Genomic DNA, 17,706 nt, shown 5'->3' with positions numbered 1-17,706 from the left:
GCCACACAGGATACTTCAGTGTCTGCTTCATGCAAAAAAAAAAAAAGACCAGGACACCTATCAAACAAGTGGGAAGGCTTGATTCTGTGGACAATCTCGAAAATGGTTTATTTCTTAACCCACCATCCCAGAGGTGTGGACAACTAGAGTGCCACACCAGGAAAAACGTAGACACCGGTGTGCAATTTGAGAATCAAAAAAGCAATTATGATGCTGTGAGCCATAATTTTAAGTGCTAGAATAAACAGGAATTTTGCGAATCTTTTCTGAATCAGTTAAAAATCTGGAATTCTGTGCAGTGGAAATAAAATGCACCGGAGAGGAGAGACACAGGTGGTAGGATCTAGAGGTGTGCCTTTAGCAGCCCTGTGCCAAACCATGGCTGCGCACAGCTGACGTTCATGTGTGTGGGGGGTGGTGGCGGGTTGTGTGCAGACCCTGGCTGGGCACAGCTGAAGGCCGTGGGTAGTGGGTTTGAGCGCAAGGCCGGCCTAGCTGCAGACCAGGCCTGTGCATCCACTAACCACTGCGTATGGTCAAAAGCTGTGCGAAAGAAGGTTGGGAAATTAATTTTATTATTAAAAAAGATCATAGATATTGACTGGAAAAAACTTAGTTATTGGTCTGTCTCAAACACACAAAACCACTGAAATTCAGCAGTTATGGTAATCGATGCACACAACTCAAAACGCCCGTCATGCACAAAGTACTAATTTGAGAATGGAACTTGAAAACATGGAAATCAAGCAAGAGTAAAACACAGCAGGCCCTGTAAGTTACGGTGAATGTTGCATACTGCGATTGGTGAATTTCAGTGGTTTTGCAGGTCTGAGCCAAAGCCGTAACTCAGTTATTAACTGGTTTTGATGGTGAAAAAAGACATACACATATGCATGCCTACATGTATGTGCTTGTAAACTAAATTACTGTTACATTTGTGTGGATGGGATTATAAAGTACATGTGTGATCCATGGCATCTCTATTTACCCCTGGGCCAGTCGATTTCCTGTACCAGAGTTTGTATAAAAACAAAACTGGAGTAATCCTACAGTGATAGGCAGGACCTTTGGTGTTTCCTGTCCCTAATCAACATACTATGCTGCAACATTCATGGCTGGAGAAGTTGGAGGACAGAGAGCTCTGGGTAGTAAGGGACCAAGGACATCAAGGTCCACAGATCAGAACTCCTCATGCCTTAATGAACTGACCCTAGCACATTACCCAGATGGCAGTGCCTAGACCGCCAGGTCTGACCTTACAATGTGTCATGGTGGCTGCACAAGTCAGGTCCCAGTGTCTGTGCTGAGTGACGGCCATTGGTGCATGAAGAGCACGTGAAAGGACGCAGAACGCAGTCTCTTTCATTCCACAATTGCTAGAACAGAACCCAGTAGTAGCAGCAAACTGCCAACCTAGTGGGCTAAAAAGGGATTCAACCATACTACACCACCACCTCTTGCATCACAGCCACTCCTCAGTGGCCAAGAATTCCCAAGAAAGGAGGCCCATTTCCTGATTCACCTTGAGAGAGAAGGTCGGACAGTCCATGGCAGAGGTGAACCCGCCCATTATGGGTTGCAGGCCATCAAGCAGCAGATCCATCTTTTTCCACAAAAAGAAACAAAGCAAAAGCAAAAAAAATCATCTTGTCCCTCAAGGTCTGTTGGTCCCCCTACCTGTCACTTTATTTTATCTACACATTTTCCCCTGCATCCACTCCCAACTATAGTAAAACGTTGACGCTCATTTTAATTTAAAGGCTCTTATGCACTATGGAAACTCTAACTATACAAGATTCCATTTTCCTATTTGGCTTCTCCATTTTGTCTTCTCCTCCTTGTCAAGACCACAAGTCCAACTTGGCACGAGAGGAGTATACCCCCGAGACAATTTCACACATCCCCATGGTTCTCCAACATGGATTCGGTCTTCTCTAAACAATCCCTCACTAGGTCCCAGCCCCCACCCCGACTGAGGATGCAAACTGCAGAAGTGAGCATGATGTTCTACATGGTCCCAGATCAATCCCTGTTCTCTAGGCTGAGGATTTCCAGCGACAACACCACAACCCATGCAGACTTGCACATCTCTACACTCCTAGAAGCCCACAGTTCTTGTAGAGACACATGTGGCAGCACCAGTAATTAATTTGTTCCAATGCCTTTTAAATCAATAACAACGTCTTTGGCAAAAAGTGTCATATTCACTGTAATATTCACTCTACAAGGCATGGAAGGCAAGGTATGGGAAAATTCCCAAACCCCTCTTGAGGAAGGCAGACTTGCTCAGTGCAAGTGAGCTTTGGGCACTATGCATGCAGGGAGAAGGTGGAGCCAGTGGTGAAGTAGGCAGTGGCCTCCAAAGAAAACATAGGGTGGTCTTCTTAAAGTTTTAAGCCCTGGGCAGTACAGACACCCAGCATTCTTGTCTGTCATGACTCAGGAGGTTCAGCAGCACATGCACCTGAGGTGTGTGGGGGAAAATACCTTTCTCTTCCACTGCTCCTGAGCAAGCACTTTTAAAGGCTGGGGAGACAGAGGTAGCATAGAGAACTGTTTAATCTCTTACAGAAGCATAGGTATTTCATTCAATAACTTAAACTCTTCAAAGTAGGACCTTCCCAAAAAAAAGACCTTCCCAAAGGAGAATCATTCCGACTCCACACTGCAGTGGGAGTCACAGTACCCATAAAACAGAGAGCTCTGTAGTGTTAGAAGCAAATTTGCAGGTAATCAGGAGTCAATTTTCATTCTAGCCCACTGGGCTTTATAGTTCAAAAGAGCTGCAATTGCTAGATATAGCTTGTCAATGACATCGAATTGCCAAGGACCACAGTCAACCTGCGCGGTGGTCGCGCAGTTGAGAACCCCTGCATCGTGGTCAGGTGCACCAGAGAAGTTGATCTTGCCTCCCTTCAAGTTAGAGCTCTTGTCCAGTGAGCTCACAACTTTCAATGCAGAACCAGAAGCAATTAACAAATCAGGCACAACATGCAATCAGAGGACGGTTGAAACAAACTTTCACATGACAACTAATCTCTCCCTCCAAAAAAAGGACTTCCTGTGCTCTGTGGCCAGTATCTGCTGGTACGAACATCTAGATTGTATGCGTGCGGGGAGTGTAGGATGTGGCAGGCCTCACAGCGGCTAATGAGACTCCGAGCTTCAGTGTTATAGGGGTTTACTTTTAGGCTGCCAAATAGTTTTCATTTTAAAATCAGTTTCATGACACTGCTTGGGTGAATGCAGTGGTCTTTAAGCAAAGTAGTTTAACAATGTACTCAATAGAGTCACATAAAGCAGGACATGTAAAGTTTATTTAGTGGTCACACATATAGCCCTGCTAAATCACTAAAGGGCGGCAGAGTACTGTTCAACGGAGGTAGGTTTGGCAGAATTTGTTTTTTTCCATAGAAATATATCATGCAGGGTTTGAACATATTATACTGAGAAGGCAAGTACAAGTAATCACATACAGAAAGACGCAAAGTGAACGAGGGAGATTTTATGTTATGTTTCATGCAGATTTGTAAAGCGCACTATCACCCGCAAGGGTATCCTGATGTTAGCAGGTATGAGTCTAGGCACACCTAGGATCAACTGGGATTACTCAAAAAGCCAGATCTTCAGCTTCTTGCAGAATTCAAGAAGTGAGGAGGAGGCTCTTATGTAGCGGCAAGTCGTTCCGCCCTTTAGAAGCTATGTAGGAGAAGGCACGACCGATGAATCGGGTCTTCCATAAGCATGGGATTTGTGCAAGTTGGAGCCCAGGCAAGCGGAGGTGTATGAAAGGGCTGTGAAAGCAGATGCGATTGTTGGGATATGCAAGGCCATTGTTAAATAGTGCCTTGAAAGTGTGGGTGAGGAGTATGAATTGTGCTCGTTTGGGAATGGTGAGCCAGTGGAACTCCTGCAGGTGTGGTGTGATGTGAGCGTGGCGTGGGAGGTTGAGAGTGATTCTAGCTGCCGAGTTCTGCAGCCTTCTGGTGATTTGTTTTTCGTTGATCCCAGATTAAAGGGTGTTCCCATAGTGCAGAGTATACATGACGGTTTTCCGCATGACGATTGGGAGCTATTTATAAACCTTCCTCAGCATCTTCAGGGCTTGGAAGCATTGACTTAGGAGTTCATGTTGAGTTTGCGGTCGATGATGATCCAGAGGTCCTTAGCACGGGTGGTGATGGTTGATGTCAGTCCTAGCCCTGTTGGCGGCGAGGTGGAGTGCATGGTGATGTGCTCTAACCGAAGATCAAGATTTGGTCTTGCTTGTGTTCAGCTTTAGACAGTTCGTCTTCATCCAGTGGGCGATCCCAGTCATACAGACGTTGAACTTCATCCGGGTGCTGGGCATCTTGTTTGTGAGGGAGAGAATGAGTTGCATGTCATCGAAGTAGGAAAGGAAGTTGATATCATGAGAGCAGATAATGCTGGGTAGAGGGATCATGTATGTGTTGAAGTGGGTCGGATACGGGAAGGATCCTTGTGGGACTCGACAGATGGGTTTGCGGGCGTCCGAGGTGTATGGTGCCAGGGTGACAGATGGATCTGCTCCTTCCTGAAAGGAAGGACCCAGTCTAAGTGAGGGTCCTTCTATTCCAATGTTGTGTAGGCACTGAATAAGGATGGAGTGGGAGACTGGGTCAAATGCTGTGGGAGAAGACCAGGAGGTTGAGGGCTGCTGTGTCTCCTCTGTCCAGAGTGATGTGGATGTCATCCATGGCAGAAATGAGGGCACTTATCACACTGTGGTTGGGTCTGAAACCAGACTGAGTGGTGTCGAGAGTTGGTAGTGGTTGAGGTATTCAGTGAGGTGTCTATTGATGATTTTCTCTAAGACCTTGGCTGGGAATGGTACCAGGGAGATCGGTCTTTAGTTGGCAGGCGTTGGGCCCGCAGAGTTCCTTCAGAAATGGGAGGACAGCTGAACAATAGGAAAAGACTCGCTGCATACACTAGAACACTGTTGGACAGTGAGGAGTTAGGAAGGAGGCAGAAGGAGGTACTGGTGGGTTCTTAAGACTAAGTTTAGGTTTCAATGAACTGATGTTGTTTGAGTTCAGAGCTTAGGAATTCAAGTGTCGGAACAAGCCCCATATCAATGAAAAAGTCCTTCCAGATTTGTGGGGCATTACCTGCAGGGAGCGTTTCAGGGTAGATGCCTTTTTGAACGTGGAGTTTTTAAATTAGTTTACGTTTGCTTCTTAAGATTCTGTCCGCCCATCAACTCCAGGTTTTCTGAGAGGTAACGATGAGCTGGCGTGAACGGCCTTCTATGTAAGACAGTGTTACAGATAAATCGAGGTTCAAGAGAAAGTCATTTTAGAGATTTTAGGGCAGGCGTGACTTTCAGATGTTCTCGTCTCAGTGATTGCTCCATTTGCAGACTAGAGGATGGCTCCAGGAGGATGGCTCGGAGAAGCCCAAGGTGGGATCTAGGTAGCCCCTTTGGTAGGACGTTCCTGTATTCAGTTTGGAATATCACCAGTATCGGCGCTTATGAGATCTGTTTTGGGTAGCGTGGTAGCTTCAGTTGTAATGTGGTTGTGATACTAATTTCCCTGATGCATGGTGACTGCCCATCAGGTAATACAAAGATGCTGCCGGAAGAGCAGCACAGGGCTGTATCATCACCGGTTCAAGACCACTGGATGGGTCATTGTTATCACTGTTGATATCAGGGGCTACTGTTAAGCGATGCACGGCGCTGTTGTGGGTCCACCAACACAATGTGCTGCAACTGGCTTCAACCCACACGACGCACTTGTGTTTTGGAAGGACGCTCCATAACCGTTGTACATTTTCACAAATGGGGCAAACAATATGGAGGCTTCTTCAGGGAGAAGCCTCAGTGCTTACGTCACCATCATGTGAACTTGGCATCAACACGCCACACTCACTCCACACAACAGTATACTGCCCCATACATAAGGAACAGCAGCACCCAGTTCCCCATCACCCCAAAAACTCAAAACGGGCAGTCTAGTCTAGCCAAGCCCTCTGAAACTCACAACACATGACTTGGGGCGCCTCATTACCAAACACAGTGCCCCTCAAACTTGCACAGGGGTTATAACCCAACAACAACCTCGAAAACAACCATTCTACCCACTGTTACAGGCATGTGGCCCCAGTCCCCACAGCATCTTCAATGTATGATGCAGTGAATTAAAAGCGAGTTTGTGCAATCTGGAATTAGGATAACCCCAGCAAAGGTGTACACTACAGGCCCATACAGGCCACAGTGCCTCAGAGGGACAGAGACTAGGGGTGTCTCACAAGGCTGCAGCCTATAGGCCCATACAGGCCACAGAGGGACAGACAGACTAGGGTCCTCTTACAAGCCTAGGGAATACAGGCCACAGAGGGACTGACAGACTATGGGCCTCTCACAAGCCTACAACCTATAGGCCCATACAGGCCTCAGAGGGACAGACAGACTATGGGCCTGTCACAAGCCTGCAGACTAGGCACATGCAGGCCACAGAGGGACAGACAGACTAGGGTCCTCTTACAAGCCTAGGGAATACAGGCCCCAGAGGGACTGACAGACTCTGGGCCTCTCACAAGCCTACAGCCTATAGGCCCATACAGGCCTCAGAGGGACAGACAGACTAGGGGCCTCTCACAAGCCAGCAGCCTTGGCCCATGGGCTGGTGAGGCTTTGGAAAGCTGTGCCTTAAGGGCAGGGAGGGCTACCACGAGGCAGTCGCTCGGCCATATTTCCTTACAGACAAGTCTGCTTCGGGTAGGGCTATGGGCCATAGCACATCGACCTTTCTTAAGAGGTGACACACAACGGGTAAAGTGAGCACACCACACAGGGGTGACGTGAGCAGCAAACCTTCCTCTGACCCAGGGGTGAAGAGGCTGACGCTGTAGAGAGGGCAGCCATGTGTACGTCCCCTGCGAGCGGAAACACGCAGGCTGCGTGGCCCAGCGAGGATGCCACCTTGAAATTCAAAGGAGGCTGCCTGTCTCCAGCCAATCACAGCGCCTCGAAGCCTCCTTCCGCTCTCGGTGCCTCGAGGCCGGCGAACACAAAGCTTCCGGTTTTAAAGTTCAGTTAAGGTTGTGAAAGGATGCACAGGAGATGAGAGGTGTTAAATACCCTTTACTCTGTTGTTCTAGCCTCCACTGCAGACTTGCACTGCCCGTGCTGGGGAGCAGCCGTTCCCTGTTCTCGTGGCGCCATCATCTGGCCGGCTGAGGAACAACAACTACGAGCATGTTAAAAACCTCCAGACAAGCATTTGCAATGCAACAGGTCTCGCATTTGGGAGAGTTAGAGCTATTGGCGTTGTAAATGATACTGTCTTTAACCTGTGTGTTTTGGTTTGGAGTGTAGTGGATGTATGAGGTATGAAATTAAGTGGGTTGCATTAGAATTGTTAGTTGTGGAATTGTGAGAGGTGGAAGTGTGTAGTGTATTTGTGTGGCATGGTGAATAGATAGGGGTATGAGCCGCACAGAATAGATAGAAAGGAAGATAGAGAGGGATAGGCAGTTCGTGCAGGAAGCAGTGAATGAACTTGAGATAGAGGAGCAGAAAGTGTGTGAGAAAGAGAGAAAAAAAGAGAGGGAACAAGCGACAGATGCATAAAGAGAGAGTGCCTGTCTTTGCAGAAGACACCTTAAGGAGGAGAGTGCGGGATTAAGGGATGGAAATTTTGAAAGGACACGGGAAAGAAACTGTGCTTAGTATGTGTGAGCAGGCAGTATAGAGAAGAGATAGGAAGTGTGAGGGATGAGAGGCGGCAGTGGGATTGCGAGATGAGAGGGGTAAGGCTGTAGACACATTTGTTTTAGGTACTGGTCGTGTCCAAGGGTCTTCTCAGAAGCCTCCGCCAAAGAATGTCAAGGCCGCATTGGCTTGATTGCACCTCATGTCTCTTTTTCCCACCACATTACACTCTCTGCCCATTTATTTCAGTCTTATTGTGCTTTTCAACCCCTGTGGTCCCTTCCTCTGTTATTTTTTCTCTGGTTTATGTAGTCCAGTTTAATATAGCTTGAACTTCACACACTGGAATTAGCGCGCTTAACATGAACACCAGATTACATTATTTTGTAAGCATATGGATATTAAGCAATTTGCCCAAGATCAAAGGATGTTGAGCGAAGCCGGTTCCTCAGATTCCTCAGTTCCGAAATCAGCAGCTGTGGCCTTTATGCACCATCCCTTCCCCCGCTAATCTTGCTCTGGGTCAACCTCTGATGGGTAAAAATACATGCTGGTTCCCAAAAAATGAACGCCAATAGGCTACACCTGTAACCAGTGCCTCAAATGAAGCACTGCACATAGTGCCTTTTTCAAATCGGAAATGATGCAGTGCAGTGACAGTATTGCAGTCAAAGAAGGGGCTACCGCTTCCAGGTATGCTGGGCTCCTCTACCGCAATTACTGAGTTCCTACTAACAGTGAATTTAGTAAGACAATTATGCGTTAGTCGTGGTAATGCCAGCTGGTCACTGCTGTCGGGGAATCATCCTCAGATGAAGGTGAGTGGTGACAAATGGCTTCCCGCACTCAAGACCCTCGCCCCCACAGATGCACCACATGCCGCAGCACCGCAGCGAGGCCAGCTCTGAAGACCAGGCCCCTACAGCGTTTAAGTGCGACTAAGACCTAGATATGCATGTGCCCTGCACGCGCCCTATGAATGATCGGATTATCAGACATACAGGTGTGCCTAGTGTGCTATGCACACTCAGGTATTTTGCTTTGTACAGATGTGCCATATCAAGCCACAAACATGAGTTGAGCAGCCTACAAGTGTGAAAGAAAAATTACTTTATCAATATAACCAATAATATAAGAAAAGCAACGCCTTTATGCTTTGCTTATCCATATTTATGAGGAGCGGGTGCCCCAAATCTTCTGCAAAATATATGAAAATGTACAGAAATGTTTTTCAATTTTTGTGGAAAAGAAAGCTAAAATCACAGATGAATATATATTTGAAACCTGTGGAAATTACAGTGAAAATGGATAGTAATTAATTACGGCAAAATAACGATAAAAATAAAATGACAAACAGTAGTTATATTTATATAGATTATTCCTGAAATTTTGGAAGCAATCGGATTAACAAGCACTAAGCAACTGCATCGAATAGAGAGCATCGCTACTGCGACAAAACAGGGATTCTGTATCACAGAAGGAACAGCATCTTTCTGGAACCAGAAGCGCGAAGAAGAAGCATCTCTACTGAAGCATCTAAAAGTACAGTCCCAGATGGTGCCAATTAAAACTGTTTGAAAATATATGTAATCAGGATTCTGCCACATGTGGGGGTTGTCCCCCACTTTGTCCATTCCCTTAAATCCTTTTTTAGTCTTTAACACCAGCAGTGAGCGGAACCCAAGAAGCCAAATAATTTAAGAAATCACTAGTTCTTGTTCGTTTTGAAGTGAACTAGACTAGACTATGGGAACGCCCTCTACGCAGGAGCCCCGGCCAAACTCCTGAAACGGCTCCAACGCATCCAGAACACCTCCGCGCGCCTGATCCTCAGCATCCCTCACCGAAGCCACAACACACCCCACCTGAGAGACCTGCACTGGCTCCCTGTCAACAAGAGGATAACCTTCAAACTCCTCACCCACGCACACAAGGCACTCCACAACACCGGACCAGAGTACCTCAACAGCCGACTCAGCCTCTACACCACCACCCGCAAGCTCCGCTCCGCAGACCGCGCCCTCGCCACCATCCCCCGCATCCGAAAAGTGACTGCTGGCGGCAGATCATTTTCCCACCTCGCCACTACGACATGGAACACCCTCCCCAGCCACCTACAGCAGACCGAAGACCTTCTGACCTTCAGAAGACTTCTCAAGACCTGGTTCTTCGAACAGTAGCAGCTTCCCCCCCTAGCGCCTTGAGACCCTCACGGGTATGTAGTGCACTTTACAAATGCTATGATTGATTGATTGAACTTTAACAGTGTAATTTTAGAACAAGAATTCCACTCTACCTTCTGAAGGCGAATTAATGTACGAAAAAACTATGTTCAAATATACAAAAGCACACCTGTAGGAAACAACAAAACGATTCCGGCTATAAGCATGCCATTATAGAAGACACTTAAAATATAAAACATGTCGTGAGAACCTTATTACGGATTACAAAAAATCACTACTGGCTGGGATGGTGACTGACTGTTGCCCTCAGGGATCGCCACAGGGAAATTAAGTATCTCTGCAGGCACGGTGGGGGAGGAGGGCCCAGCAAACACACCAAGAATCATCCCCAATCAGTGCAGCTCTGATTTAAAGATGAAGGCAAACACAAGCACTTATTAAGGCAAGTTTAGAACAATTACAGAAAAGCTGCAGGGTGGGACAACAGGGAGCATCACGTAGGACTACAACTCCCAGCAAGCCATTTGTATCTATGACACAGCATACATCATCCATACACTAAGTGCATAGCCAATAGGAGACAGCAATGGGGACTAAACTAACAGAATGTCCATCACAGGAAAAAATAAAAGAACGCCGCCAGACTGGCTGGAGTACCAAAGGAACAACAGTTTGTGGGGACTGGAAAGACATGAAAGCAGGCCGGGAGGGGGTGGAACAAACTGAGCAGGAGGTGTACGGGCGCAGACAATGAAACACGAGCAGGGTGCATGTGCACTCGGCAATATAAAAAAAGAGTGCGCAAACATAAAGGGAAAAGCACTACAGAGAAAGGATACCCGTATAAGCCATTCACATGAAGGTAGGATATATAACTCTAAGAAACCACACAGAAACAAGTTTTTAATTAAGACACAATTTTTAACAAACTGGCAGCGAGGGGTGGAATGAAAACCCACATACTGAACACAGCGTGTCTCTAAGAGACAGCGCATGCACTGCCTAGGCGAGACCTAAAAACACGGACCGGCGCAAACTTTTGAGAGAAAGCAGATTGATATTTCGATCTGCATCGATTTCCAGAAATCAGCCATCAGTAAGGAGAGGATTTAACACAAAGTCCTGTATGGAAGGCTGAGCGAGGTCCCAGGCGCAGGGTGACACCTTTTTGTTAAGGATTGGTGCAACAATGGTGCATTTTTCTGCCTGTGTGCTTCAATGCGTTTGTTTTTACATTTTCTCCTTTATATTGGAGGGCTCTGCTAAGAGGTCAAGTCTATCAGTGCACTGCTGGAAGGGAGTTACTTTCTGACAAGACATGGAACTTATCACCTACAGGTTTGACACAGATCTCAGTAGTGGGTATATTAACTCATTGTCAACGTCACAGGGATTGGAACTGGAGACCTGCAAGCGATGCACAGACCCCTGCAAAATGACCACTAACCCACTAAGATTTGTCTCTGGGTCCAGAACCTGTGACCTGTAAAAGACACACACATTTCTGAAGTAGGTGTTTTGACCCACTGACCAATCTCACTAAAAAAGAACTTGTGACCAGGAGGCAACAGATCTCTGCAGTCGGTATTTTAACCCACTGAGGCACCTGGCAATAAGACTGGAAACAGTGGCCTGCAGATTGCACATCAATCTCTAAGAGTTCAACCTATGACCTAGAGATTACATATACACTCCCTGTGCTAAGCACAGTGTGGCAACTCACTCACATGTACATGTTTTGTGCACAGCCTTTCACCATCATTCCCAAAACATGTAAACAGGTTGGCCCCTCCCTCCCACTTTCTGCCTGTAAGAAATGGCCTGAGTCTCATATCTAGGCTGTGACATCCAATGGTGCCACAAAGACTCACGTACCCCTTTTTCATTAGTGCCTGGAACGCCTTGGCTTAGAGAGACTTGGAGAGTCAGACAAGCAACAACATGGAGTCACTCTGGCACAGCTTGGTCATCCCTCCAATGCCCAGCTTGGTCCATTGAGGCCCTGGTTCTGCCCTGTGTGGCCTACAATGTTCAACCAGGGGAAAAAAATGATAGTTGGAAATAAACCTCGGGTACCATGAGATTATCCGACTTAGGAGCTGCCTTCAACATTACGGAAACATATCTGTTACAGCCTCACAGGCTTATGTCTGCAACACTCAACATCAATGCGATGCACCATGGAAAAAATAACCTTTACAACGCAGTCATTACATCGCACTACACTTACAACGCAGTCATTACATCCCAACATCCTTTCAACAAATGTCACTACAACGCAGGCATTACAACGCATACCATTACAACGCATACCATTACAACGCATAGTACCCCTACACTATCCAACACTTACCCTACTGTTGCACCCCCTGGAGTTAGAATAGTAATTTTTACCCCTACACTATCCAACACTTACCCTACTGTTGCACCCCCTGGAGTTAGAATAGTAATTTTTACCCACACACTATCCAACACTTACCCTACTGTTGGAATAGTAATTTTTACCCCTATACTATCCAAAACTTACTCTACTGTTGGAATAGTAATTTTTACCGCTATACTATCAAATACTTACCTTAAATACAATGTAATGGTATGCGTTGTAATGGTAAGCGTGGTAAAGGTAGTATGCGATGTAATGGAATGCGTTGTAAAGGTAGTTTTTTAATATGCAATGTAGTGTCATGCGATGTAATGGAATGCGTTGTAGTGGATATTGCGATGTAAAAACTGTGTTGTAGGTGCATGCGTTGTAACGTCATACATTCTGCACCATTAACTCAGACAAAAAATGATGCTTTTGACCTTCATGGAAAATGAGAGCTCGAATAAGTATTTGGGAAATAAATAAGAAAAATAATATTGCAGGCTGGACAACAATTGTATTCACTTTCACATAAGGCACTTCACTATTCGGACCTTTCAATGGCTAGCAACAATTTAATGATATTAGTAAAAACAACTATGAAACCAAACAGGTTACCATTGGCTCGGGAGTTGCTTGGCCAGTAGGAGGCCTCAGGATATACCAAGGTAGGTCTAAAAGGAGTTTACAGCCTCATCAGCATTCAAGAGCAGAACACTAAGGACAGGTCCATCTGCCAGGACATTAGAAGCAACTTTGCTCAAAGACAATAATGATTTTTCGACTCTGATCTGGTTAGACAACTACTTGATGTAATCATTTGATCTTTCTGAAGAAATCAAACATGTGACAAAGACACTACCCTGCTTAAGATTAAGTATCTTCTCCAATTTGAACTTCTTGGTGAACATACAACTAGTTCTTGAAGACGTCCGAAAGGAGGAATGAAGCAATAACATGATAACCACTAAAATCGACATTTCTCCAACAATTCAAAAGACGTTTTTTAAGAGATACTATTATTTATATTTGTTAACAGATCTCTACTGCTCTACCTGCCACAGAAAGGGGAGCCATTCACTAGAAAAGGTACAGACTAGAGCAGTGAGACATAATATAGACACAGAATAGATAGCAGACATGTGGGAGTAAGTGAATCAACTTGAAAGAAAGGAGCAAGGTACAGAAATCAAGAAAGCTGTGAAGCGGAGTGGTAACCACTGGAACCGGAGAATTAGCTTAGAGCATTTCTAAAGATTTGCAAAACAGGAGCACTCTTAAGGTTTGGAATATTGTTTACAATTCTGGAGAGAGGCGATGAAGATGGAAGTTTGTTTCCAGGAGTACGTTTTCTTGACATGAGTGGTATCCATGTGTGAGGCGATACTTTCTTCGTGAAGATCTATAGCCAACAGCGCTTAGACATTGGTGAGCAAGACAAAAGGCCTTGACTTTAAAGTGATGCAGACCCATGAGGAAGCATGTGATGTTCCATCACAAGGGGGCTTAGACTGTCAGATTTCTAAGCTCTTGTTAAGAGGAAGGAAGCTGATATCCTAACAGCTTTCACAGATGTTAAAGTCGAATGCAGAAGTGACTGAAGTTAAGAATGACTACTGTCATGTAGAAGGGGCTTTACTCTTCAAAGAGGAACTTATCAAGGGCAGAGTTCATGATTCTGTCCATGTGAGGGAGAAGGGAAAGCAGCATCCAGCATGAAGCCTCCTGCCTGCTTGAGGAGCTAGAGAAACCAGTTTGTGAATAAGAGGAAAACTGTACATCTGTAAGAAGGAGTTAGTAAGCATGGTTTGGGTCAAGTTATGTATGAAAGACACTTGCCTTAAGCACCACCAAGAGAGATGTAAGGGACAAGATGATACCAGGGAGCTCAGCTACGCGTACAGCTAAGAATGAAGGGCAAAGCGATGGATACAGATTTGGTCACCAGTCTTTCGCTGTAGACGTTGACCAAAACAAACAAGTGAATAGAACCAAAAGAAACCTCACCTTGAGAGAAGGGAACTGACACTTGGATGCTTCCATTTCAACAAAACAGAACCTCATTGAAACGAATTAAGATAACCAACTTAAACCCACCCTTTGAAAGTCACCCAAGAAGATAAGACCGTTGGGAGCATCTCAAACCTAAAAGAGAGCGGCAGTACAACCGGTGAAAAGCGTCATCACTGCCAAAGACTCTAGAAAGACAGGAAGGACATCCTCAGTACAGCATTCAGCCTGAACCTAGACTGGAAAGGATTAACAAGGCTGGTCCTGGTACCAGTGGAAGCAAGCTGGGCAGGGGCATTTTTTGCACCATACTATCCTAGGAATGAATGAAGATTTGGACACAGGTCTCGTGCTGGATGGGTCAGAGACTGTAGGAAAATCCCTCGGATCAAGAAGCATTGGCTCACTTCGTATTTTAGAAGAGCCGGAGAGGCAGGTTTTCTTTTCTTTTTACAGAGATGTTGGGGGGATTCAGCCTCTAGCCAACAAAAGACAGATGGCTGAAATAAATGTTGCTAACATGAATTATTTCACTATATATGGTATAGCTCATACGCAATCACATACAGAATCAAAATCCATGCAATCAGACAACTTCTGATCAAGCCTGGAAAACCAGTAAGGAGAGAGCAATATGTGAGGGCTGGCAGAGGGGCATTATTTTCGGATCTGCTGCATCACCATCAGAATATAAACGTGCTGAGTGATATCAGAAGTAATAATCAAGACCGGCTGTGTGACCAAGTAGTGTTACTGATCACACAGATATCCGGGTAAAACAATGGTAAAAATATGAAACTATTATTACAAACTAGTAGCCATGATCTACTACTAATAATAATCAAAGTAGAATAAATTACTGTGACACCATGACTCTGTCGTGGACTTGTGTGTGTTTGGCAATCAATAGACCAAAACATCAACCATCAAGGGCCGGTTTCGCAAAAGCGTTTTAAACAATTTTGGTGCTAATATGACTTCAGGTTGGTAATATTACTATTTTACAAAGAAGTGTAGTTTTTCATATTGTCATAAGGGTGAACTTGGTGTTCTGCTGTATTTTAAGGGTTTTACTGGGTCCCAGGAACTTTGTAAGAAGGGGCTTCTTCTTGATTCAATCTAAAACCCTTGTTTAAAAAATTACGCTTTGTGTTGCACTTATCCATGCTGAGGGTTGTCTAAAAAATGATGGAATATCACAGTAATTAAACCTGAAGACACACCGAGTAGTCTCAAAAGTGAATATAATGATACTCCAATTCTCTCTCTCGAGAAATATTTGTGTTTTTTTAATCAACGCTATTTCTAGCCAGAGCTAGCCAACACTTTCTGCCTGGTTCATCGAAACATCTTGCAGGTCCAGAGATAGTGTTGCTAGCCAAGTCTCCATCTGTAAGCAGTAACACAATCTTTAAAGGTACAAACCTTAGCAAACAGCTAGATAATCTGTGCTAACAAAATGCCAGATGAAATGGGACTAATGTAGGCTCAACAGTACATGGTCACTTAACCTCTTGAGCGCTCATGACGAGGTCAGCTCGTCATGAGCCACGGCGCTCCGGTGCTCATGACGAGCTGAGCTCGTCTTGACCGCGCCCGTTAGATGGAACGCTCGTACGCTGGGCAGATTCTCCTGCTGTGCTGAGCGTTCCATTGTAACGGGCGTGGTCATGACGAGGTCAGCTCGTCATGAGCACGGGCGCGCCGTGGCTCATGACGAGCTGACCTTGTCATGAGCATGGGGGCGCTGTACGCGCCCCCCCCCCGCCCTACCCCCCCAGCACAGCGGGTGAATCCCGCCAGCAGTGAAGGGGTTAACAAAATTCTATTGCAACAAAATGGAAAAAAAGAAAAAGGAAAGCATTAACTCAACACCGCCCTTCCACCAACACCTGCATACACCACGTCCAATTGGCACCCGAAAAGGAAATAGAAAAAGAAAGACTACTGTACCTCAGAACTTACTGTATCTTTCCCAGTCATCTTCCAGATGAGACCGGTCAGAATCATGTGGCTGAGGGAGAAGATCATGAAGCCAATGAAGGCCAACTCATGGACCGCTGCAGGGAGAAAACAACAAACCGGTCTTAGTGGGAGAGGAAGGCAAACAAACAGGTCAAAACTACTGGTGAGAGAGGGGGCAAACACAACCAGCACAAAGACTGAGATAACAATACAAGCACACCACTTATCGGATTTATTTGTGCAGGTTCATATAGCGCAAACCTGACCTCGCAGGAGAAGAGAAGGCTTTACATAGGCATTGCAAGGACAGTATCAACAACGCAGACAATGAAAGATTATGACGACTATATTTCCTCATGGCACAATTCGTTGTCAGACAGAGGCGCAGTTGAACACAAGACCATGGCAGCAGCGGGGTCAAGACGATGACCCGGTCACTTACAGTAGGATGGCCAACAATGATAATAAAAGTGATCCGTTTCCAGGTACTGCTTAAAATGCACCATTTAAAGTCGAGTGAATACTGGTGGGGAGTCATCCCTTAAAAAGGGAAATAATGCAAAACAAATTAGAACGATCTTGTGGTCTTTTTGTAGCACTCTTGTAAGAGATTTATCCTGATGGCAGGCCAAATGACATTCTGCATTTTGAGCATTGCCGGAGAATCATTTCTTCAGGGTTATGGTTTTTCTGAAAGCTGGAGTTCTCAATCATCAGAAGTCAGTGGCGGTGCGTCCATTGGGGGCGTTGGGGCGTTGCCCCACTAGCCATGGATGACCGTCACGCTGAGGCAGGATAAAAAATTTACATAATCCACTTCTGAGCGTGAGCGCGCACAAAACTTCTCTGTGGCAACCCTAGCTCAAGCAAGCCTCAATTACCGGGACAAGGCTGGCTGACATCGCGGAAGGTGTGGGGCGGGGCTGCCTGTGGCAGTGATTGACAGTACAGCAGTCTGCAGAAACAGCGCAGCTGCAGTCTGCGCATGTCAATGTCTGGCTACACATTTTTTGGACTTGCCCGCGCATGCGCTCATGGTAGAGTACCTTTCCTTCCCTCCCCAACAGCGACTCAGCGTGCGAGGGACCCGGGCCCCCATAATGGCAGGCACTAACCCTGTTCTCAGCCAATCCTGGCGCAGTGGTGCTGCTAATGCAGCGCCAGGATTGGCTGAGACTCCACCGCGCAGCCTGGGTGCACTTGAAATAACTGATGGAACGCTCGTCGAGTCTCTGAGGCGGCGGCACGGCGCGTGATTCGGCCCGTGGTGTGGAGAAGGAGCCGAGGTCCGGAGGAAGGTACGTTTTCTTTATTTTATACCCTTGCCGTCCCCTGCGTAACACTCTCCTGGACCTGTCCCCCCCCTCTCACCCGCCCGTCCTGCCGGCCGCAACTGTTGTTGTTTGAGGCAGCAGTCTGATTTACTGCAGGGCCAGCAGTAGTGAGTCCCTTGGGCACAGCAGGTTGCTCTCAGTAGTGTGACTGGTGCACATCGTGACAGT

General features: G+C 46.1%; 1 protein-coding gene across 2 annotated transcripts in view; it reads right to left on the bottom strand.

The window, feature by feature from the left end:
• PGAP2 (post-GPI attachment to proteins 2) overlaps nt 1-17,706 on the bottom strand; it is a 171,389-nt gene that overhangs the window by 57,408 nt on the left and 96,275 nt on the right. The window contains exon 4 of one of the 2 annotated variants that reach the window (XM_078658657.1): nt 16,193-16,299. In XM_078658657.1, coding sequence (XP_078514783.1) covers nt 16,193-16,299 — 107 coding nt within the window. The remainder of the gene's footprint in view (nt 1-16,192; nt 16,300-17,706) is intronic. The other variant, XM_078658658.1, reaches the window with a different exon arrangement.

Source organism: Lissotriton helveticus, chromosome 8 (genome assembly GCF_964261635.1).
Source record: "Lissotriton helveticus chromosome 8, aLisHel1.1, whole genome shotgun sequence".
Taxonomy (NCBI): domain Eukaryota; kingdom Metazoa; phylum Chordata; class Amphibia; order Caudata; family Salamandridae; genus Lissotriton; species Lissotriton helveticus.
This window is presented reverse-complemented; position numbering and strand designations above follow the sequence as displayed.